Raw genomic sequence first — 24,886 nt, 5'->3', positions numbered from 1 at the left:
CAAGGTGTTCAAGAAGTTTTTGACTTTTGGTCACTTCAATTATTCTCTCTGTAGGGCTGTCTGTACGTTATCTTGACTGATTAAAGCCACATACCATAAAACCTTATCTTAAATTAATTTGCTTTTAGTACTTACTGTAAATTCCAATAAAGTTTGACTGCACATTCTCCATTCTGACACATTCTGAATGTGCTTATCTGTGCAACTGAAATCCACGTTTTTCTCCATAACAATGTAAAAAATAGCTTTCCAATGCAAACAGACATGTTTCAGAGGAATTAAGAAATCATTCTCAGGGCAGGACTGATACTCATTATGATTGATTTTGATTTACTTTACATTTGCTAGACGTGCTCTTAAACCAAAACAAAAATATGAAAGTGTAGTTGGTGTAAGTACAGCTATTGGCATATGGGAGATACATTGAAAATCAACCAAAACCAATCTTGTTCTGAACAGGAATATTCTCTTTGCTGCCCTAACATTTGTTTCACATTCAAGATTCCCATAAGCTTCAAATGGGAGTTCTGGATGGGTCAGATCTATAAGATTCCATTTTGTAGGGAAAAGTGACACGTAGAAAGGAGCTAAACTCCAATTCACCTTGGAAACTTTAACTGGGTTGTACAGTTTGCCACAGTGTTTAATACATTTCAAAGGTGTCCCATAATAGCCAGCAGTCTTTACAAAGGTCACTGTAAAATCATATCCCGTATTACTCCGTATTTCTGAAAGTGTTTTTTGTCTACCAGCTGTTCAACTGAACTTTGTCAATGAAGGCAAAGTTACCAGGGTTATCACTCTGCCCCTTCAACTGCATTATCTGCAAAACCATAAACCTGAGTGAAAAAGAGATACGGGAAGGTTTATAAAACATTCTCTGAGTAGAGGCTGTATCCAGTCTGTCCTGCTGGCTGAAGCTGGGTTTGGACTCTCATCACCATGCCTGCCGATTACAATGGGACCTGGGAAATGGTCTCCAATGAAAACTTTGAAGGCTACATGGTTGCTTTAGGTAAATGACATAATATTTATTATATCAAGAGAAAATGGTTCAATTCTAAGTCAAATCCTTCTAAAAATTAATGAGCTTTTTCTGTAATGTACATTGTGGAATAAGGGTTTCTGCCAATTACATTACAAATCAAGTAATTTTTCTTAAAATTGCAATGATCTAAATATATAAGCAAATGAAGGCTTGTAGCCAAAGATGTTATTCTTTCTTTAGATAAATGAAGAAACAGATACAGGTGGAGGAAAAAAGCCCCAAACAAACAAGTTTTCAGACCTAGAAGCTCTTTTTAACTCCTGGTATATTCTTACTGTTACAGTGGAGCCACAATCTGGTTAAAGAGGAATAAGATATTCTATACCACTAAAGTAACAATAAGGCCATTATTCAATTAGTGCTTTGAACTAATTATGATACAGAGATGAAAATTTGATGCTTTAATAGATTTTCTACTAGTTTTACCAAAGAACCTTAATCTTAATTGATTGACCTGTTCCCACTGAAATAAAAGAAATACAAAAATACATTAAAATAAAGTCTTATCATTATTCATCAACAATTTAAAACAATTTCTCAAAGCTGTAAAGTTGCAATTTTCTCAAAGCTTTAACTCTCTGAAGAGAGAAAGGCAAATTTCACTATTCATAGTTTTTAGCTTTTGCATTTGTGGAAAGAAGTTCAATAACTTCAGGGGCGTCTGTAAATAATATGTGTATAAACCTGTGAGAAACAAAAGGAGAGTGCTTGAAAATAAGAATGATTAGGACAATGAGAAAGATTAGAACAATGTCTTGAATTTCAGGAGTAAGATACATTAATTGAAGTGATTTTTGTGCATCTATAAATTATAAGTTATATATACACTATAAGTTTTAGTGATTTAAAACTGCCAATGAATAAGTGAAAAAACCCAACACCAAATCACTGCAAACATGTATATGCTGTAGGTGATTCTCAGAAAGAAATGGCAGGGAAAGGGTGAAAAGATATTCTTCTGCTCTTTCTCTCACCATTTTACATTTTGTTGATATTTTAAGTATTAATGTGCTCAGATTCAAAGCACACTGAGATTTTGAGCATTTTTTTTAATTCATCTGTCCTTTTAATTAATGCATACACATTTCTAAACTTTAATTAAAGATTAGTTTTGCCCTTTAAGTCAGAAAGTTTGATTTTATCATAAACATGCTACAAAGTATTTAAATCTATTATAATTGAACTACATATCATTTTTATTGCTTATATTGTTCAAAATGCAGTTATGAAAACCATGCTTTAATAAAACCTCCCTGATTTTTCTCCAGGAGCAACAAGACCAATATATTAGTCAGAAATAGCATTTCTTTAGAGGTCTAGACATTTTTTCCCTCAGAGAGAACTAAATTTTATGTTGCCTGGCTGCAAATCAGCCCCGGAGATACCTTTAATCCACCACAGCAGATAAAATATACCCAAGAAGTCTTGAATATAAATACTGAACAAGACCATTATTCCCCATGTTTAAAAGTCACATTTTTTTCAAGCCTATCCTCTTACTCAATTCGATTAGTACTTCACAAGTAGGATAATGAATCTAGCAGAAAAAAAGGGCTCCATTAGCAAGTGGCATTGCTGAGCTGACAGTGATGAACACCCACGTGAAACCACCAGAGGATGGCCAGCGAACCAAACCCAATTTTCAATCTCTTGCAGAAGCATGGGAGATGATTTCATTTGCATACAGCACCAGAATAAGGTTCCCTGGCAGCTGGTCAGAAATATTTATTGCAGACGGTGATGCTGCTGGCTTTAGGGGGTTGGCTGGGCAGACCGGGATCATGGTCATGGATATTCTCCCTCAGATGACTGGCACTGCTTTCAGCCCCAAGCACTTGTGTGCATTATCATATTAGTCCTCATCATGAACAAAAGAAGGGTGTTAAGGAGATCACTACTGCAGAAAATGTTGACAGAATATTAAACAGAAACTGTCAAAATCTCTACATGGATACTTTTTCGACTTTTGACTTTGAATTTGTCTCCTTTTGAACTGCAATTTATGTGTGTGTCTGCTATCCAACAATAATGGATTTCAGGTTTTTATTTGATTGCTTCTTTTTTCATTAATATAATTTTCATTATTTTAAGCTAATTAATTAACCTCTTGTATACTCCCACAGACTATAGGTTCATCACAAAAGTAACCTGCCCAGGTCCTCTTGATTGCATACTCCTTCTCCCTTGATTCCATAACCATTCTAACATGCTAAATCTCTGATAAGGAATATTATTCTAAAGATCCTTCTTTAGTGAGGCCAAAAAGGCACTATCAGGCTTAATAACCCTTCAAAAAAATTCAGGTAATTTAACACACCAGCATCTATTCACTCCTGGTTGTATGTTGTATGCTCACAACATTCCCACAGATATCCTGTTAATAAATAAATTTATTATCAGTGGAAGATCCTCAAGTTGAAAGCGTACTTGTAAACACAAGACGATTTTTATTTGAAATAATCTTTTTCCCTGAAAAATGTTGCAGGCAAAAACACCATTTGTGGAACTATGTTTCCCTTATTTTATTTATTTTTTTAATGTGCAAATATAAATGCTGTGGGGCTTTATTTTTGTTAGCTGATACTGGAATTTTCACACTCTTTTCTGGTTTTTGACAGGTATTGATTTTGCAACTCGTAAGATTGCAAAACATTTGAAACAAACAAAGGAGATTTTTCAAGATGGAGACAATTTTAAAACCAAAACACTCAGTACTTTCAGAAACTACGAGCTGGATTACACTGTGGGAGTGGAGTTTGAAGAGCACACCAAAGGACTGGATAACCGAGTGGTGAAGGTAAAAGCCTGGTACCTTGTATCTGTGTATGCTGCAGTCAGCACCAGGGGCAGCAGTTCCCAAAATCAGCTAAGTGAAATCCCAATATTTTACAGATATCAGAGGATTTTTATAAAGCAGAAATAATTTGCATCCCGAGACAATTTTTTTTCCTGCTACAAGCATTTATTAGAAATGCAAATCAGGATGGCTACTGAGAGATATGAGGACAATCATTAATGAGGTTTTTCTAGTGGGGGATTTTTTCCAGCTTTTCCGATACACCTTATGTATCTAGAAAGCAGCAGAATTGTATTTTTACCTATGCATCCTCCTTAATGAAACTGTGGGTTCATCCCTGTGAATTTAGGACTGTGTCAATATAATTTTTCCATTTGGGATGGCTGAGTTTGCGCTGATCAGTCTCAGCTGGGCAGTTTCACAGGTGAACGTTGTTAAAAATAAACCTGCACTTAACTTCAAATGTTAGGGGAGCTTTGGGAAGGGGCAAGAGAAAAGCGTGAGCCAAAGCTTTGGAGCAGTTCAGGTGGCAGGGCACTGGCAGGGCAGAGGGAGGCCCAGCAGTGGGTGCTTTACTACCTTTGGGATAATTGGAGTAACCAGGGCTCAGAACTCCCCCAGGAACCTGTGGCCATTTGTTCAGACACCTTTCAGGGAGATTTGTGGACAACATCTGTATTAAGAGCCATGTCGCAGCCCCTGCCCCACCTCCTGGGGCACAGTCAGCTCCTGGGAGATTCAAACAAGGCTCTCTCTGAGAAATCAGGGAGGAAAAGAATAAACACGAGCACTGATTCGCTTCCTGAACTCAGTTTCATGTTTCTGTATCAATACTGCCTCTGTTTTACTTTCTTCTCACCCTAAAATTCTTAGGGTGAAAAGAAAGTAAACACTTTCAAACATAGAAAGGTCAATAGATCTTAAATGTCTATTGGCTGTCCGTTTTGGAGCCTTGCTGATCCAGCATTCACTTCCTCCTTTGGTCATCATTCACTGAATGTCCCTTATCAGCTCTGCTGATCTCCACACCTGTATTCTGCCACTCAGCTCACAGTTGCCAAACTCTGAGAAGTGAGATCAAAACTCTGTCAACAACACCTGTTTGCTTTGGCGATTGCCACAGGAAAAGTGGCAGCATAAAGGACATGTTTACACTTGAACTCATATCATCCTTCACTGGAGGGGCACAAATTTAACAGAAGATGGTGTTTGTTCACCATGGATCATTTTAATTCTCAAACTCACTTTGTGCAGTGTAATTCCTATTTCTTCCAAATTATTTCTTATTCACAGCACTGCAAGCTGTCAAAGAGTAAGATCCATTTTTTCACTATCCTGAATATCCCTATATCTAAATTATCTTTCCATCTCCTTCTCCAGTAGGCACTGGGTGGAACAAATTCTTGTGACAAAGTCTATGCTTAAAAACTGTGCCCACATCTCTTCAGATCAGTTGAGTGCATTGCTAAGGACCTAAGGACTCATTAGTTTCATCACTCCTTAAATCCATCAATTAGTGCTCCTCTAGTGCTCATCACCACTATCAAAGCGAAGGAAGGAAGGAAGGAAGGAAGGAAGGAAGGAAGGAAGGAAGGAAGGAAGGAAGGAAGGAAGGAAGGAAGGAATTGTGCATTTATAACCCTACTTGATTTAATTACTTTTGCCTAATATTCATTTTTAAACAAATCATGTTATTTATTTCTAGAGAGGAGAAGGAAAAAGGATGCATGTCATGCCATTATTCTCTGAATTGCTTTAAAAGTATTTTCTGGTCATTTTATTAACAAAACAATGCCTTAAACACATTAAAGTTAGATGAAGGTAATAAAATTGGTAGGCAGCATTTAAATGTAAAGAGGGCATGGATAATTTAAAGAGCATGTAGCTTAAAAATTCCATAAATAAGAAAGAAATTAAGTGAAATGGAATGAGTTTTGTCTCATTATTAATGGAAAGCTCCCTCATAAGAGAAATAAATCACCCAGTGCTGAACTAGAAAATGAATTAAATTCTCAATACACTTGGAGCTTTATAATCACTGAGCTTTCTTGGACTGTAACTGGTGTCTAATATGGAGTTTTCTGATACATGGTTAAATATATCCCTAAGGGACAATGGTTCAAATGCAGAACAATTCCAACAAAGTTGCTTTGAATGTACCCTGCCACATCTGTAGACAGATAACCCAGCCTGTAAAGAGTCTTCTCCTTACTGAGGGTTATCCTGCTCATGGACGAGAATCAGCATACCCTGCTGCTGCCAGATTGAATCACACCAGACCAGGAGATGGTTGAGGATGGAAGGGATCTCCTGAGAACACCAGGTCCAACCCATCTGCTCAAGCAGAGTCAGCTAATGCACATTGTCCAGCTTGTGATCACATCTCTTTAAATTTCTTTGTGAAAGTACATGAAAATATACAAACAAATGTAGTGTATGAGAGGATATTAACGTACTCTTCCTTTTGTTACTTTATCCAGAGCTAGAAAAGGTGCTAGGACTGCACTTTTCATTATAAGCCCTCAAGTCTTCACTCATGAAACCCTATAATTTTTTTCCTTAATGGCTTTAAACAGCAAGGAAAAAGGTTTCACATATATTGCACAAGTAGCTGTGTATAGTATATAAATACAATCAACAACTCACCAGTAGGGTGAGCACTTGATACTCATGTATGTGAAGAAACACATGGAAATGAAAACAAAGCACTGCAAAAGCTTCCCTTCATGACACTGAATGCATTTGGGCATTGTTTAAATATTTTGGGCTTTTTTAATGAGGAAGATGGAGAATGATAGGAAGCAACTGTAAGTGTGTATTTACATTGTTTGAACTTATTTTTATATGTTCATAAACTTCTGGTTAATGTAACAGAGTTAATTATCTGATTCATGCAGTCCCTGGTGACCTGGGATGGTGACAAACTGGTCTGTGTTCAGAAAGGTGAAAAGAACAACAGGGGCTGGAAGCACTGGATTGAAGGAGACATCCTGCATCTGGTAAGGGCTGCTCCACAGATCCACAGCACAACACTGAGGCTGCAGCATAGGCTCAGGTTTTCCATTTCAAAGGATTCAGGTTTTTTTCCTAGTTAGAAAGGTCTTTAGACAGTTCTGATCTCTGAACTCTGAGTAAACTCCCCCCCTCTGCTTCAACTCAGGAATGCTCAATTTCTTTCCACCTGCTCTCAATTAAGTCTTAACCCTTTCGTGTTGTTTTTTTTTTTTTTTTTTTTGCTCCAGTCCCCTTCCCTCCAGCTCTTAACCCTTCCCATTACATTGCACCTCCAACATAATCTCATTTTTATATATTCAGTGGTGGGAAAAAAAAGATTGCAAAAAAAAAGTTATTCTTTGTTCTGAGTGAAGCAATATGAAATTTCAGCACACTGTGCTGTAATACAGATCAGAAACCCCCAGATATTCAAGAGGATCCCACAAACAACTTATGCGGCAACTTTTTTCCTAGTTCAATAATAAATTCAAACATCTAAAGTAGCAAGCTGTAGCCCAAAGACAGATGTGGTGAGTCCAAGAGAGGCCAGAAAAGCCTGTGCAGGAAATCAGCAATCAGTAATGTGCAGAAGGAATTTAAAAGAACAGTATTGTAGAATCACAGAATCACTAAGGTTGGAAAAGACCTCCAAGATCACAAAGTTCCAACTTCAACTGAACACCACCAAGTCCATTAAAACATATCACAGAGTGCCACATCTATTAATTTTTTTTTAACATTTCTCATAGTGATAATCATTGCAGAGTCTCCTGGGAAAGCAATCAAGAAATGGGCATGATAGTACAGAATGGCACAGTAGGTGGATAGAGAGAGATTTTTGAGAAGAGCCCATTGTTCTGTCCTATGCTTTGCTCCAAGCCATCTGCTCCTTCACAAGTTTGCTTCACACACACGTGGTGTGGGCAGTCACAGTGACTCCCATCTCTGTGCCTGAAAGGTCAAAGACAGGAATTCAAAACCACAGTGTGCCACCCAACTAAAATCACCTGTCCAGGGCACTTCTCCTGCTCTGCCTGAACACACCTTCAAAAGCTGACCTAAAAGGTTCTACCTGCTGGCATCAAGATTTAGGCTGAGGCTGGTGGAAACAAAGCCAAGCAGATCCTTACAGCAGTGTTCAGAAAGCGTCCTGCAGGCTTAGCCCACTGCTGGCCACAAAGGCAGCTGCAGCCCTGCTTGGCACAGGAATGCTGCCTGATGCCACCAGCCAAACTGGCTGCACTGCAATGTGCCAGCCTTTGAGAGGTCACTGCAGCCCTGGGCAGCAATGGTGCATTGTTCTGACCCCTAAGAAACGGCTGGGCACACTCTGAAGCATATCAGCTTTTTAAAGCATTCCTCTTTTAAAATTTATTTCCTTCTTTCAGTGCATCTCGTGGATTTTGAGGTAACATGAATTATAAACTATTACAGTGTATTGTTTTAATAACAAACATGAAAAAGCCTTGAATTTAAGCACAATTTTAATGCATTTTTCATGTTAATTCTTCTTACAGTTCATTTCATGTATCAAAAACTAATTACTGCAACATGAGGTGCATACACGAGGTCGCCCCTGCATTTCTTGCTTTCAAGTGTTTGAACCTTTGCAGCAGCTTTCTCATGCTGCTTCATGTAAACAATATTGTATTCTTAGAACTTATCTGTGTGTTTTGCATAGTTGTTCTCTGAGAGGAGAATTTGACTGATGGTCATAGTGACCAATGGAGTCAGGAGGTTGTAACCTCCTTGGGCCAATCTTGGCCCTCTGTACAAAATGTATATAAGCAATTGGAGTCAGATAATAAAGAGCCTTCCATGTCTGACCCTGCTGCTGCCTGCTGTCCTCTGTGAGAGTCCACACCCACGTCGCAACGTGTTGCCCCTCTAAGGGCAGGGGTAACATATACCTGCTGTTTGGTTACATATAATGCACTGTTCTCTGTTTCATAAGCATAAGTTTTTAATGCAGTGGCTCAGTTGTAGCAATTTCTGGTGGGATCTGATATATATGCAAAATAAAACTTCTACCACTGTATACTTACTAATTCTTTTAATACTGTAGGAACTGACATGTGAAGACCAGGTGTGCCATCAGACATTTAAGAAGAAGAACTAAAATGGAGCAGAAAGCCTCCCAGATCTTCATCACAATGTTATGCTGTTATGTTTTGTCTAAAAAGAAGAATGAAGCCAGGTTTTCATTCCTTTGACACTTCTATGTGAATATATTATGTGCCTGTTTATGGAAACAAACACATTTTAGAGAAATAACATTCAACAGTTACCTCATAAATTCCTTTGCCTTTCAGTCTGGAGTTAAATAAAAGTAATTGTCTTTCAAATAATGTTTCCCTACATCTTTATAATGACTTCCAGAGGAATGTCCCATAGCAACAAGGCTGAAAATTAACAGTCACAATTATTTTGATCACAGTCTGTGTCTCTATAGTGCTGTATTATCATAATGTCTTTGGGTGACTGGGTAACATTGGATATTCACTGGACTGTTTCTATTCAATTTAGTCCTGGATGACTAAGTCCACGGTTTCAGGCAACAGAATGCCTCACTGAGCACAGTACATGTCCTTTCACATCTGGACTGTTCCTGTTAATTTGGGCCAGGTCTAAAACTGCTGCTGGTTATCACCTGACAAATATCTCATGGCCTCTGTGAAGTGCTGCACCTCCTCACTATGATCCTAACATGGATCAATGACAATGCTGTAACTTCCAGTTAGAACTGGCAGCCTAATAACCATCCAGTGGAGAAATCTGCTATCTGAAGCAAACTCTGCACTGAAGAGTTGCTCCATGGTGTGAAAACTAAGGCACACTTAGGACTGTGAGATGAAAACTGCAGAGTATACACAGTCTGCATGTATCCTGTGCAGAAAGAATGCCCAGCATGCTGCAAGCTTCACCTTGTACCACCTTTCAGAGACTAAAAAGAAAAGTCTTTTCCATGCAATTCTTCTCAATTTTATTCAGTCTTTCAAAAGAATCCATGTTCTTTGCTAAAGGCAAGTTTAAGTTAACCACAGATGATGAACAATACTTCAGTAGATAGAAACTTTTATTATTCAACAAAATGTGTGCACACCTTCCCCAGAAGAGCTTGTATGCCCAAAAGCTCATGTGCTTTTTCCCAACGTCATGAATTATTCTAATAAAATGCACTGTCTTTCCTACAACCTTGCCTTTCAGATATAAAAACTTTCACGTCAGCTTTAGCACTATTATCTTCCCTCTTGTCCATAGGCCCCCATTCTCCAGCATGGGAGGAATGAAAATCCGCTAAGCAGATCAGAGGTAGAGAAGTGCAGCAAATATGTGAAAAAACTTTGGCAGAAATGGAGGAGCATATGCTTTCTCCTCATCTCCACCTGCTCCTCAGCCCACTCACTGTCAATAGCTCAGGGTAGGAAAGGAATGAATCTCTCAGCTGACAACTAGGTTACATCTTCAAAAATCTGATTAATATACCACCAATACTTCTATGGCCATGGCCATTATCCTGGTTCCAGCTGGGACTGAGCTAATTCTCATTTTAGTAGCCAGTACAGACCTGTGTTTTGGATTTAGTGTGAGAATAATGTTGCTAACTCGTGCTTCCACTAAGTCCAGGACTCCATGTTCCCTGTTCTGCCTGTGAGGAGGTGCACAAGAAGCTGAGAGGGAGCAGAACCAGGACAGCTGACCCAAACTGGCCAAAGGGATATTTCACGCCATAGAGCATCATGCTGAGCACATAAAGCTGCAAGAAGGAAGAGAGAGAACTGTTGTGTTTGGAATGGCATTCCCCAGTTAATCCCTTGGTCTTCCCAAGGAGCTGTTACATGTGATGGGCCCCACTGCCCTGGATGTGGCTGAACACCCACCTGGAAAGTGCTGAATTAACTCCTTGTTCTGCTTTGCTTGTGCACGTGGCTTTTTCTTTACCCATTATTCTGTCTTTAGCTCAGTCCAAGAGTTTTCTCAGGGAATGGCTGTGTGGTGCTTAGTTCCCAGCTGGAGTTAAATCACGACCAAGAAGTGCATATGTCAGGATATTTTTTGAATTGGACTTTGCTTCTCCTGATAAAAGCTGACTAGATATCAAACCTCCTGTGTCCTTTGCCTGAACAATGCTGTCATGTTAGTTTGCACAGAAGAAACTGCACTTGGAGTTAGTAAACTCGTTATTTTGTCTTATTCAGCCCTGACCTGGACTTTTTAGTAGAAATGTATTTAATTCATATTTCTAAGTCTCTGATAGTTACAAGGATAAAAACATGCTAGAGCTCATTAAGTTTTCAAAATACTATCATCATGTAATCACTATGAAACAAAATGTGCACGTTTTAACCAGTGACATTTCTCCTGGTTGGTTCTTAACAGGAGTAACTCAATTTTTAAATTCACAGCAAATCATAAATCCAAAGAAAACCTTTCATCTATCACAAGGAACTGTCATCAATTCACTGGATTTGAAGAGGGAAAGCAAACATTCTTCAGCTGGTTTCTTATGCTCACTAGTCCTATCTAATGATTATGGTTCAGAAGTAAAGGAAATAGGCAATTGAGCACAAGTAAACTTTGATTTGGAAAAAAATGGATCTGACCCTATTTTTTTGCCTATCTTGGAATTGAAATTTCAGACTTTTTAACAGGAAGTGAGGAAATGTGGAAGCTTTTTTACTCTCCTAAACAACATTTTGTTTCTGCACATACTGATATGCAAGAAATTGCAGCCTCCTCTAGAGCTGCATGCACAGGGCTAGAGACAGAGGAGTTAGTCATCCTGTTGCATTATAATTACTTCCAAAGGTATTCTTGTTTCTATCATATTTGTGATGTTAGGCTAGTCCCTAGGCTGCTCAAACTCCCTTATCTCCTTGTCAGCAGATTAAGTACTTGTGCTGGAGGAATGGACCTTGCTGGTAAATCAAAGAATGTTCATTCAGGTTTTTTCAGCCCTCTGGCACACAGTGCTGTCTCAGCTGATTTGGAGGATTACCATTTGCATGGATTCTTTTTCTCACAGAGAATATTGCTCAAATACAGCCCTAGGAAGGGAATTTATCAGCAACCCTCTGATCCAGTGTAGTGGGTTGACCCTGGATGGATTATAGGAGCCCAACAAAGCCTTTCTCTCACTCCCCTCTGGAGCTGTACATGGGAGAGAGAAAACAAAAAAGGGTTCATGGGTTGAGATGAGGACTGGGAGAGAGATCCCTCACCAGATACCATCACGGACAAAACAGGCTCTCATTAGAGATATTAATTGACTTTGTTACTAACAAAACAGAGCAGGATGATGAGAAGTAAAATTAAACCTTAAAAACACCTCCCTCCTTCCCAGCTCTACCTCCTGCCCCCAGTGGTGTAAGGAGACAGGGAATGGGGGTTATGGTCAGTTCCTCACCCGTGGCTTCTCCTGCTGCTCAGGGAGAGGAGTCACTCCCTTGCTGCATGTGGGGTCCCTCCCACAGGAGAGTTTTCTATGAACTTCTCCAACGTGAGTCCATCCCATGGGCAACAGTCCTCTCCAAACTGCTGCAATGCTCTTGCTGGCTGCAGAGCTGTTCCTCTCACACCTTCTCACCCCACTGTTCTCTGGCCACAACTGCACAATAACTATTTTATCTCTTCTCAAATCTGTTCTCCCAGAGGTGTTGCCACCATTTCAAACTGACAGCCCTGGCCAGCAGCATATCTGTCTTTGGAGCTGCCAGGATTGGCTCTGCTGGACATGGAGAAAGCTTCCAGCAGCTGCTCACAGAAGCCACCCCTGCAGCCCCTGCCCTGCCAAAGCTTGGCCATGCAAAGCCAATCAATCCAGAAGAGAAAAGCCTGAAAAATACAAAAGCACTTCCTAGTGAGTGCAGTACTGGGGAAAGAACCAGTACCATTACCTGTCACTGGGCTTTTCAAATGACAATGACAAAGCTGTGTGGAACAAATGTTTATGGTGGAATTTCTAAAATCTCTGCATTGAGCCAACTGGCTCTGCATTAAGCTAATTTTTTTTTCCAAAAAGTTATGCATTTTATTGCCAACCCTAAAAGAAGAGAGCAACACTGGAGGCAGAGGCTGTAGAATATTGTTATTGCTCTAACCAATCGTGTTCTGTGGCAAGGCCCTACAGTGCTGTCTTGCTCTGGAGCTCTTGAGGACCACAGATATGCACAGAATGCCTTCCAAATTTGCCATGGATGTCCTGGATGCTGTGCTGCTTGTGAAAGATACTCCACTGCCATCTGGCAAGAAGTCTGAGGTTTTTAAATCTGCATTTACTTCAAGATCTGATGAAGACAAAATTTAACAAAAAAAAAAAAAAAAAAAAAAAAAAAAAAAAAAAAAAAGCTGCTTAATAAGATTCATTTGTATTCTTTTAAGTAAGAGTATATATTTTGCTTTAGTGGGGAGAGATTGATAGAAAGGATTTCTTTAGAAAGTTTTTTTCTCACTAGAACACATTAATTTTTTTAAATTTGTGACTGATTCAAAGGACAGAGGTTGCAGATACTTTAATTTCAGCTTTCTGATTACACTTCTTATGCAGATTGTGAGGATTAGAAGAAATAATTTTGTGAAAATGAGATTTAAAGTAATATTCATGAGACAAGCTTTTCAATAACTGCAATAATTTTGTCAGTTATTCTCTAAATATCAAGTTTTCCTTAATTATATCGCACACTGCAGTGCTTCAGCCACCATTAAATAGAAATGGGACTGCAATAGATGACAATAGATATTCCAGAGTTCTTTGAGGTGGAGGAATCCATGGAAAGATGAGGAGCTTTGTCTTACATGAGAGCAAACATACTTCACTTGAGAAAGGATATAAACATGGAAGGAATAGGGGCACACTCTCCTCCATGCTCCAGGACAGGAAAAGATTGACAGGACAAGAAGGGGCAGCCTGGAACTGCAGCATGGAAACTGCAGGTGGACATCAGGCAGTGCCTCTGCTCTCCAAAGAGCTGAAGAGCTGGAAGATACCTCAGCTGAGCCTGAGGAGTCTCTGTGGTCCCATCACAGAATCCACTTTCTTCCATCAGCAAATCTATCATTGTACCTGCAGTAACAGTTGGCAAAAAGACAGGCAAGAAGATCCCAAAGATATTATAATTCTGACTGTTTTTACAGGGGGAAAGGGTCAAATAGAGTCCCTGTAGTAAGAGAAAACACACTAACGTATAGCAAGATCCAGAAACAGAAACCATTGGAAGTTCTCTTTACCTGTTTTCATGCTACTGTACTTTGGATTTATGCTGGGTTTGTTTTAGGGTACAGTCTTTCAAAGAAAGGCTTCTTGAGCCTTCACAAAGGCTTTTCCTGTAAACTTTGTTATAACTTCAGAATTAAAGCATGGCATGAAACATAAATGGGATGGCTCCCTGTGAAAGCTGCAACAAGCATCCTTTAAACTGCTTTTTAATGCACAGTGCCCTTGCTGCCTTTGTCACTGCACCCGAAGTTAATTGTTTTCCTGTGATTTCTTAATTCTTCCCCTGTCACGTGTATTTCATTCACATGAATGGATATACACATGTACCATATCCATGTATATGTGTGTATATATATATATGTTTATGCATCTTTGCACGCACATGTATTTACATCTGGGATAGACGGGTTCATAGGTGCCCACAATATTTGCTGGCCCACACCCCCACAGCTTTTGAACCAGCTGCCCAGGGTAGATTGTCCAAGCAAACCTGACTATAAAAGATAAAGTCTCTAAATAAAATATTTCTACAATATTATGTGAAAATTAATAGCCTAACAGAACACTTCCAGTAAAAGAAAGGCTAAGGGTGCACAAATGTTTATCAGGTTCCAGAAAACCATTTAGGATAAATGCCTATAACCATGGAAAACCTTCAGCTGGATGCCAACGAACTCAACCATGAGATAAAATCCCATAGAAACCACGCTTCAGTGGTTCTGCTGCTCACAGCAGTACTTGTTTCATTGTCTACTTTACAATATTTAATATTTTTTCTACTTACCAAATTATCTGATTGTCTTGTTCTGGCTGTGTCTCTAGGAACTGACTTGTTTTTTCAAAATTTGCTCACCTTTTTCTGCACATATGTAGGGAAAGGAACTTAATAATGAAAGTATAATTTTTTTCTTGAAGGTGCCATAAAGCCAAAGATTGCTTAAATTTCCTGATGATCAGACTAAAGCAGTGCTCTTCCAACAGGGCAGCAGTGCTAAAGACCAACTGAAGAGTGTAGTGTGCTTTTTCTACACACTGCCTGAAAATCCTCCCACTCCGTGATCATGCCTTCCAGCTTGAGCAGAGAAAAGTGATTGAGCTTTGGCACAAAAGTGAGTAAAGTCATATTAAAGGTCAGCTGGTATAACAAGCGAGACAACAGTAGTTTCTCAAAATAGATAATTTTATCTTTTCTTGATATGGTTCTAATTAATTTTCAGCTTTTGAAATAATTATAAGGGTATCAAACCAGGTATTGGAGCTTCTTTTGCAAGCAGACTACTTAAATCAGAGCACTTCCATGGAGTAATTTATTCAGTTCAGCCAGATCAGATCCTGATCAGGCCTCTATCGGAAACAGGCTCTGAGGCTGCAGAATTTAATGCATTCAAAGCATCAGGGTCAGAAAAATGTGTCTCGCTATTCACTGTTGTTGATATGATAAATGAATGCAATGAAGTTCCTGCATGTTTAGAGACAGGGGTTTAAGTCAAACATTTTTCTTTTTACTTAGAGATTGAAAGCAAGCAACTAAAATAAAGGCATGTGACATATGGCTTTTGTTCTGTCATTTTTTAAAAAATGAGAATTTACATTTATTTATATAGGCACATATCATATTATATTTTTAAAAGAATCACATACAACTTAATTTAGACTTTTGAGAAGCCTACAAGCAGTCAAATAGTCAGGCAAAACACCTGGAAGATGAGCTTTACTGATTAGAGGATTAAGGCAGATTTGAATTGCTCCCTTTGTGAAATAACAGCCTTGGTTCTCTAAAAACACAGATTGCTGTTTGCTACTAATGGGTGCCTTGTGTAGCATTACAGCAAATTGCTTTCCTTGATGGCATAAACTGAATACACAGCAAACACGAGCACTTAGTTAAAATGTTAGCACATCCAGAGCAGCTAAAGGAAAATAACTGTTTTCCAGAGCAAGGTTTTGGATGATCAAAACTGAAGGATTTCTGTTTTAGGGGACTCTAAAAACAAGAAGCAGCCCCGGGTTTTCTATGGCCGTGCTGAGTGCACAGTGGCAGGAGGAGCTGAACCCTTGGCAGGATCAGAGTGCCCCAGGGGGAGTCCAGGCAGCTCCTGAGCTTGGCTGTCCAGGTTTTCATAATTTGCTTCTTCACGATGATAAGTCTCTAGATGCTGCTGATACAGTTTGTGTTTGTCATTTGTTTCAAATAAAAAAGGCAATCCTTCACAAACGCAAAAAAGATCTGTTTTTCTTACTGTGCATATCAATATAAACAAATACAAGCAAGGCCGTGCATAAAAACACCACAACAGCTTCTCAGATCTCAGGTTTTATTTATATAGTATGTGACTGTTGTGGTTTGAAAGCAAAACGAATGAGAGGCTTCAAGTCAGAGATATAATTTAATAAGAAGAAAGGTAAAAAGGTAAAAATAAAATAAAATAAATGCAATAACACAAAGGATCACTGACAGAGTCAGAATACAACCTGAGCAGGATGGTGGAAGCAGTCCAGGTGAGGTGCTCTTCCTGAAGCAGTAATCCTGTAGAAAAGTCTGGTAGCTCTGGTCCTCTGGGAATCCAGTGGGTAAGTGCTGCTTGCACTGTCCCACATACCACCTTATATCCAGGTGAGAATGCTTGGCTCCTCCCCCTGGGCAGAGCATCTCACAATGGGATGAGGAGTTGTGAAGTGGGTCCTTGATGACCCATTAAACAGAGATAACTCCTGGAGGGAGTTACCTGTGAGTCATGGGCAAGGCATTAATGGGTCATTAGCAGAAGACACCCCAAAGGCAGGGACTTAAGAAAACACTAGCCCACCTGGTTTCAACAGTTCATGAAGATGGTGATAGAATAAATACTTTGTGTACATCCTACACTGCAACCCAGGACAGTGACTGAACACTGTAGCTGTCTTACTGCAAATAATTTAAATAAAAAGAGATGCAGAACATATTTGGAATCTTTCAGTGAGAAACAGAACATATTTTGTCACCTTAGAATGGATTAAGTAAGATCCAGATAGTTCACCTCACCCTGCAAATTTTTTTCCTAATGGAAGTGACACAGATTAAAACTCTTTCATAGACTAAATCAGCATCACTGTGGTACATATAACAACAGTGTAAATACTTATCTAATAATCTGGGCCTACAATTTATCCCAAATGTATGCAGTACTCTCCCTTGATGGCCAACATTAGAACAACCAAGACTTCTCAGTCCATCCCCCCTGGACAGAGTTCTGCAGCCAAGCATGTTCACAGCCTCACACCCTGTAGCCAGTTTCCCCTTAAATAATTTACAGGCCAAATAATTTTCTCAAATATTAGGACAATGCTAGAGCATTTGATGGACATGTTTTGGGTTTTTTCAGGGTTCCACTTGGACTTAAGGACCAAAATATGAAAATATTTCTATCAATTGATCTCACTTTGTTTAAAGGTTATAACTTATCCTTCTTCCCTGACCACTCTGTTACGTTTTGGTAATGAAAACATTAAACCATTCCTATCCTATCCTTCCCTGCCAGCTCCCTCAGCAGTAATTAATCTCCAGTGACTGAGACGCATAAAGGTGCTTTTATCACCATTTTCACCCTGCATTATAATGATTATATAGAAGAAAAAAAAAGGCACCAGAGAACATCTTCAGGTAGGGAAGATTTCATGTGAGAACTTTTATTCCTAGTTCAATGTCAGGTCTTCTTATCTGGCAGTATTTAGAGAGAGAGAAAAAAAAAAAAAATCTTGGTTTCTGTAGTTCCCTGTAAAGTGTGAGGCTGTAACTCTCAGAAGTTACTTGGAGCCACAGAAGAATTTGCAGCATCTTCTCTGGAGATAAATGCTTTAACTTAGTGATATTTGTTTTTTAAGAGAACCTATATGAGTGGTACAATAAGCACTGTTTTCCCTATGCTATTACCTTCAGCATAGAAATATTTCCTCAAAGTCCGGTCTACACTGCAAAGGCTTATTGCCAGAAACCTTCTTTTGTCACAAATCTATAAACACAAACATAATGACATCCAGCAAAGCCCAGTTTTTGTCTTGTCCAAATCAAATCTACTTTCCCAAACAGCAAAATTCTCTCACTAAATACTCTGCTGACAGAGTGACATTGTCTCGAGTGTTATTTTAGAAACATGTCCAGCTTCTGTTTGCAGCCAGAGTCAATCTTCTGAATCCCATCTCAGAGGAGCTTTCAAACAATTCCAGCACTAATTTCTAATACATCAAATATAACAATACTCATCAGTTGTCATGGAATAATTCACATCGAAATTCATTCAAGTAATTTTATAACTAATTTCAAAAAGTTTCAAGCAGTGGATGGCATCTCTTCCAGATACAAACTCATCCAGTGAGCCCAGATTTTGTCAGCAAAACAGACAAGTGTGCACAGAACAGAGTAAAATCCTAAAATCTCTTATATTTGGGGGGTTTGTAACGGGTGTAGTGCAGCCCCTTGACACAAGAAAAGGTATCACAAAGGCAAAAAATCCTTGTTGGTCGATTTGATGCCAGGAACTGCTCCCATGCCATTGTCCACCCACGAATATTTATGTTGAAGAACTGCTTAACAAAAACTGAGGGAATTTTTCATTAAAAGATTGGAGTTAAAAGACATCAGTGAAAATTGAAATAATTTTATTTACTGCTGGAGAAGACATTATAACGATCGGTTAGAAATATGTTATAAATATTCTTTCCCAGACAGATTTACTACAAAATCAGTTTTGGGATTTTGCATCCAGACATCAGAGAGGAAAAAGAAATGGAGATGAACAGAATCAAGGCGCCATCGAGTGGTGGATCTTGTACTCACACTGCCCTCTTCTCTCAAAACAAAAGTAGTAATTACTGTCATTTCATACCTCAGTGGTAAATTGAATAACATCCTTGTCATTTCTTTTTAAGAACAAAACTATTAAGATACGTTGTGTACTCATAACCCATCACAGCTTTCCAAGTACTTTTACTTTGGGAGGGATGAAATCCCAACAACATACTGGCTACAGGTTGTTAAAACTCCTGAGTTTTAATCTGGAAAGCCATATAAAAATAATCCATCTCCATTTTCGATGGAAGAATTCATAAAGGATATAAAAGTATGTGTGGGTGGTGGTTATTATCACTGCTTGGAGGGAGGGGGAAGTTGACTCTATTACAGAATGGAAAGAACAGCAGCAGAATAGCTGAACCAGAAACCTCTAGGATTAAAAGGCTGAACTTTTTTACTTTAAACTGAGATTCTGTATTGATCCTCATTCATCAACAAATTTTATACTTCATCTTTGGAAATGAATGTGTCCAGAAGATCTGAATGCTGCAAATCCTATGTCAAGTTCTATTTATGCAATATACTGACCAAGGATTGAAAAAGAGATATTCAAAGCTGAAAGAATTCATTGCTACAGTCCGAGTTTAGAAATTCAGCAATGGACAGAGATTGTTGAGATAACTTGCAGTCTTCAGACTACACGAAGAAGGTACACAGCACACACCAATGTTATTTCATTATATATGTATATGACTGTATCTCTGAAAAAAGTAATGATTAAGGTTCTACTAGAAATGGCAAAACAAAACAGTGCTTGTATAAGACTTGGACATATAAATATATTGTTACATTTGCCTCTGGCAGTATGTTATTTATGTGTGATTATTGTAAAAGAGCAAGGATAAAATTTAATATAGCTTTAATCATGACCTACTCTCCTACATAAACAGCTTGTTACTGGGTTATTGTGAAGAAAAGGCTTTCAATACAAAGACACACACTCAGTGCTGCAGAAATGCCACCAAATCCTGCGTGCTTCTGGTTTTCTGAACACAGTGCAAACTCATAAACCATGTAACTATGCAGCTCCAGTCATAAATACAGAAGAGTTTGACCTTTCCTAGAGAAACCCCTACATATTACACTGCTGCAAAGAAATTTAAAAATAATAATAGATTTTTTAGAAAGTTCCAAACCTGTTGACAAAACCACCTTCCATTTGACAGGTATATCTTGAGAGAATAGTGTTGGATTATGTTCACATTTGGAAGAGGGTTCTTCTGACATCCTGTGTAAATTACCCTACCCTGAAAGCAAGACATGGCAGCAGGGGTTGGTTTTCTGTGCCTAGCACACCACAAAGCTGACCTGCATTTGAGCCCATGGGGAAACAACTGCTCTCAAATGATAAAGACAAAAGACTTTGTGCCTAAGCAGTGGGATCTTGGTGACAACAGTGACATCTGTGCTTTAAACTCAATCCCCTTTCCTTTGTTTGTTGACAAAATGCACAAGTAGAAGGTATTGTCTGGTATCACTGCCCTGCTACAAAAGCAGTTTTAACGTTGTTGCTGTTCCTTTGAGACAGACACCCTGTAGGCTGTTTGGACAGGATATTGAGATACTTGGATTCTGGATTGTTCTGGACGTTGTACAGACATTGCAGTAGGAGCTAAAGCCTCACCTCTGCATCTGGAAAATGCAAAACTGCCAGATCAAGAGAAAACAACCAACTTCCTTCCTTCACAAGCAACAGTCGATTATCAAAGTCTGGCCACGAACTTTTCATGTTGACTCAGTGTCCATAGTGCTGCTCTTAAATTTCCTTTCATTACCACTTTGCATCTGGATAAAAAATATCTCTATGCCAATTTTGTCTAACTTTAATAGAAAACAAACACAGTGTTCTCAGTTTTCCAGGGTGCTGGCAACCCATGCTATTCAATAAACAATTTTTGCAAGCTGATAGAAAATCTTATGCTGAATCATTTACCCAAGAATGCTCCAACTCCTTAGTCAGCAGTGATAAGTTAATAATATATAATAGCAAATAAAAATGGAAATCACAGAATCTCTCTGTCCTGAAATCAATGTCATTACAGAAATTTTTAAGTAGCTACTGGACTGATATTCCTCAGACAAGAAATCATTTTATAGGTTTTCTAGTTGATGTTATCTCAAGACTATATTTAGGGCAAACTAAACTGCTCACTGAATCAGATTGTAGGAACAGTTTGGCAGGTTTGAAGATGAGCAGAAAAAATGGAATAAGTTTATCTGAAGCCTCAAAACTCCACAAAAGAACATTAACACTAAGATTCAACTATAGTGGAAGGCACGGGAAATCTGATAAAGAATGAAATTACAAGCTCCAAACTCGGAGTACCTGGGAGGATATAAACTGCTGCCTTCTGAACCACTTCTGTGGTTTAAGGCCTTTTGCCACCAATCTTAATGGAAATGGAATCATGCCAGAATTGGAACTGTGGCCTCCAGGAAATAAAACAAGAAGCAAGTGTTAATAAATCAGGAGCACTAAGAGGTCAATCAGGATGGTTCTTGCTAAGTGATTACATGAATAACATAAAGATAACACTTATCTAATGAATCAAATGTGTCCAAAGAAGCTGTAGCACAGGAGGTCAAGAACTGGAGTCTTTATATTATATACAACACTTTAGTCTCTCTCACTGACAACCTTTTTTTCTCAGAGTTGTCTGTTTAAAGACATCTCTCTCCTTGTTATTAGCATGTGGGTATCACATACTATGGTGCCACCACAATTAATACTTTATATTTTCCCTTTAAATTAAGTCCATATCAGATGCTGCTGAAAGTATTGCTGATTATCCTGTTGCTGATTTTAAAGAAGGTGGTACCTGTGCTCACTTAAAACCCTTTAAAAAATAGTAAACCTTTCTACTGTGTTGCTAAATTTCTTAGGGGAAAAAAACATGATTTATATATAGATATTGAACTACCTTGACTGAGGCCTAACCTGAGGCCTAGCTGAGGCCTAACCTGAGGCCTTAGGCCTGTCACGCAGGAGAAAATTCTCAGTGAGCTGTGGTGCAGCTAGAATTAGATATTAAGGTGTTTGAGAAAGATAATAGGGTGTTGAAGGTCATTGAATAGAATTGTTAGTATGCAGGTGTTAGCCACCTTAAAAGTAAACAAAACTGTGTGTTTACATTCTTTCTTTTGCTGTGTGCCAATGAAAAAGTTGTTACATGTATAGACAATGTAGAATAGTATATAAGTTGCTGCACTGCACGTAATAGAGAGACTTCATAGAATTAACCATACTGGTCTTGTCTACGTCTGTCTCAGTCCAACCCTCTCTTATTATCAGTATCCCTGGCTTCTCTACTGAAATTTGAAAACAGTCTGAACTAGGTTATCTTGTGGAGACGAAGACACCTAGCACAAAATATCCACATCCACATGGCTGAAGTTTGGCAGAATTGTGAGTTGAAAAGGCAGGTCTGTAATGAAAGTGTCAGGCAATATTATTTTAGATGACACCAAATAAAAAACTTTCAATCCCTCCTTTACTTACTGCAGTATCTCATTCCTCTGCGTGCACCACATACATGATTGTATTTGAACGAAAAACCATTTTATGGTTTGAATGAAAACAACTATTTTATGCACCATCAGGCTGCTACTGGAAGATTGCAGGTTTTGGAGGGGATGGGATTATATTTTTTCTAATCTGAACTCTAGCCTTTTGACAGTTCTTATTTCTCTACTGGCATTTTAATTCCTCATTATTCTAGTCAGGTTAATATTTGGTACGTGGGTCAGGAGTGTATCCAAGGCTGGGATGTTTCCAAGAGAGTAAGAGACAGGCTAGGCACCTCAGACTAAAGGAGACAAAGTGCATTCCACACCACTGCTGTGTCCCTGAGCCACCGCAGAATGAAATCATAACAAGGGAGGCTTTAATTGAGATTTACAGTGGGGTTTGTCTCACAGCTCTGCCACCTACACAGCAATAACACCTTCCCTTTAAACCCACCATGTTCCATCAATCTTCACTGTCTGCCAAGTTAAGGCTGCAAAGAGTTTTGCTTCAGTTCACTGCACTGCAAGTATTAACTCCTGGCAATCAGCAGCATAGCACATTAATTTCACATGTAAAATAAACACTCCACAATACTGTAGTGCTGACCTGAAGAAGTAAGTGCCTCTGTTTCTCCCAAAAGCAAGGGCCTTATGAAAACAATACAGCACTTCAGGTTACAGGGTGGCTCACAGACACTTAGAGAATTGGTAAAGCATTAAAAGCAGCTCAGTTAGCCAAGCCCCGAAGCATTGGGGAGCTGAGCCCCAGATGAAATACAGAGATCCCAGGAGGTGCCACAGAACCATGAGGAGAACCAGCAGTGCCTGAGGCCTGGAGAAAGAATTTGCCTCCTGGGCAGATCAATCGGGACAAACAAACCAAGGACCTCAGAACTGAGCTGACTACTACAGCAAGCAGCAGCACACATTATATTTATTGCATATAATTATTACACCCAATATATATACAATAAAGTCTATTTATTATATATATTATTATATTAATAATAAATTATCTTTATTATTTATTTTATGTATGGCTGTACTTGACAACATCCCACAGCTTAACAGGAATTTTCACACATATGGGATGTGCCACATAGAGATGACTCCTATTTCCAGACCTCTGGTCTTTACTTGAGAGAAAAAGAAAGTGGACTGGTATTTTATTGTTAAAACACCAGGTAAAATTCATTTGGTGCACTAAGCATAAACTACAGCTGTTTGTGATTGATATCCCAAAGTGCTTTAATATTTTTCTCTGAAATAATGGTACTGTACTTTTATTTTTTAACTGTAAATGTGATATCCTACTTCCAAAGAAATTTTTATTGTCAAACAAAACCTGCCAATAATTTTATAGCCAAAAGAATTGAAGCTGAAATCTCAGAAAAGTAAGGTTGAGTGGATTGGCTCTCCTGAGAGACAATTATTGGGTAAGAAAGAAGGTCTTTTTTTAATGCTTTGCATTGAGAACTTTCAAGAGTTTAAAAGCAGCTTTGCACTGTCAGGAAAAGCATCCTGCAACACCCTCCAACCAGTTTCTCTATTATACACTTACAGACACACCTGTATCCACACTTACAGAAATGCTGGCTGTGTTCTAACAAGAAGGCAGTTGTGGAATGGCCATTCACACTGCACTGAAAATGTTCTGTACAGCTTTATTCTGCTTTTTGAAGGAAGCCAGGCCTGCACTCTTCTCATCTGCAGCCATCGCATCATTTCCCTGCACCATCCTCTCCTCTCCTCTCCCCTTTCCCTGTCTGTGGTCAATAAGATACCTGGGAGCTACAGGAGAGAGGCCAACTCAGGTCTGTGCCCTTCCTCCAGAGTAAAAAAATGTCACATTTCTTCCAGGCCTGGGAGGAAAGAGCCAAATGCCCAGCCTAGGTGTGCTGCTCCAGGTGCTACTGCAGAGCCAAGCAGCAGAGGTGAGAAAGGGGCACTGGGAACTTGAGGGCAATGCCCACAAGGAACAGAGTTACCTCTCTTTCACTGCTCTGCAATAAAACACTGCCTTGGGGTTTTTTTTACCTGAAAAATATCTTTCAGTAAACAAGCATAGGAATAGTTGTTGAGTTACACAAAGAGCCCAAAGCAGAGATCCTGTTCTCATGTAATCACTGTACTGAAAGGCTTCTCAGAGACCCACCGTGGTTCCAGCTGTTTTGTATGCAGCCCCTGGTGAAACAGTGGCCAGTACAGGATACACAGGAAACCACAAGAAAGGCAGACAAATATATAATATATTCCCTCTCTACAGCCATTTAATTTCTGCAATGGATCATGGTTTGGACTCAGAATTCATATCCAGCTGTTAAACTTGCCTCTAACAGCTTGTGAGGGATATTTCTTATTTTTAATTTAATTGCCTCTTTTTTTATTTCTTCCTTTCTCCTGTAAGGTCAGTCTTGGCTTATACCCTGTGCTTTTTTCGCTCCCCCTTAGCTTTTCTATTACTACAACTTCCTAGAAGAAGCTAACAGCAAAATA

General features: G+C 39.0%; 1 protein-coding gene across 1 annotated transcript; it reads left to right on the top strand.

The window, feature by feature from the left end:
* The first annotated feature begins 907 nt into the window (after positions 1-907).
* RBP2 (retinol binding protein 2) lies at positions 908-9,187 on the top strand. Its single transcript, XM_083869062.1, has 4 exons — positions 908-1,015; positions 3,667-3,845; positions 6,743-6,844; positions 8,905-9,187. Exons 1-4 carry the CDS (start codon positions 943-945, stop codon positions 8,956-8,958), a joined length of 408 nt encoding a protein of 135 aa, XP_083725188.1. The 5' UTR covers positions 908-942; the 3' UTR covers positions 8,959-9,187.
* The last annotated feature ends 15,699 nt before the right edge of the window (positions 9,188-24,886 follow it).

The sequence above is a fragment of the Zosterops lateralis genome (genome assembly GCF_965231275.1).
Source record: "Zosterops lateralis genome assembly, chromosome: 10".
NCBI lineage: Eukaryota > Metazoa > Chordata > Aves > Passeriformes > Zosteropidae > Zosterops > Zosterops lateralis.
Note: the sequence above shows the minus strand (reverse complement) of the source record. Positions and strands in the feature narration are given on the sequence as shown.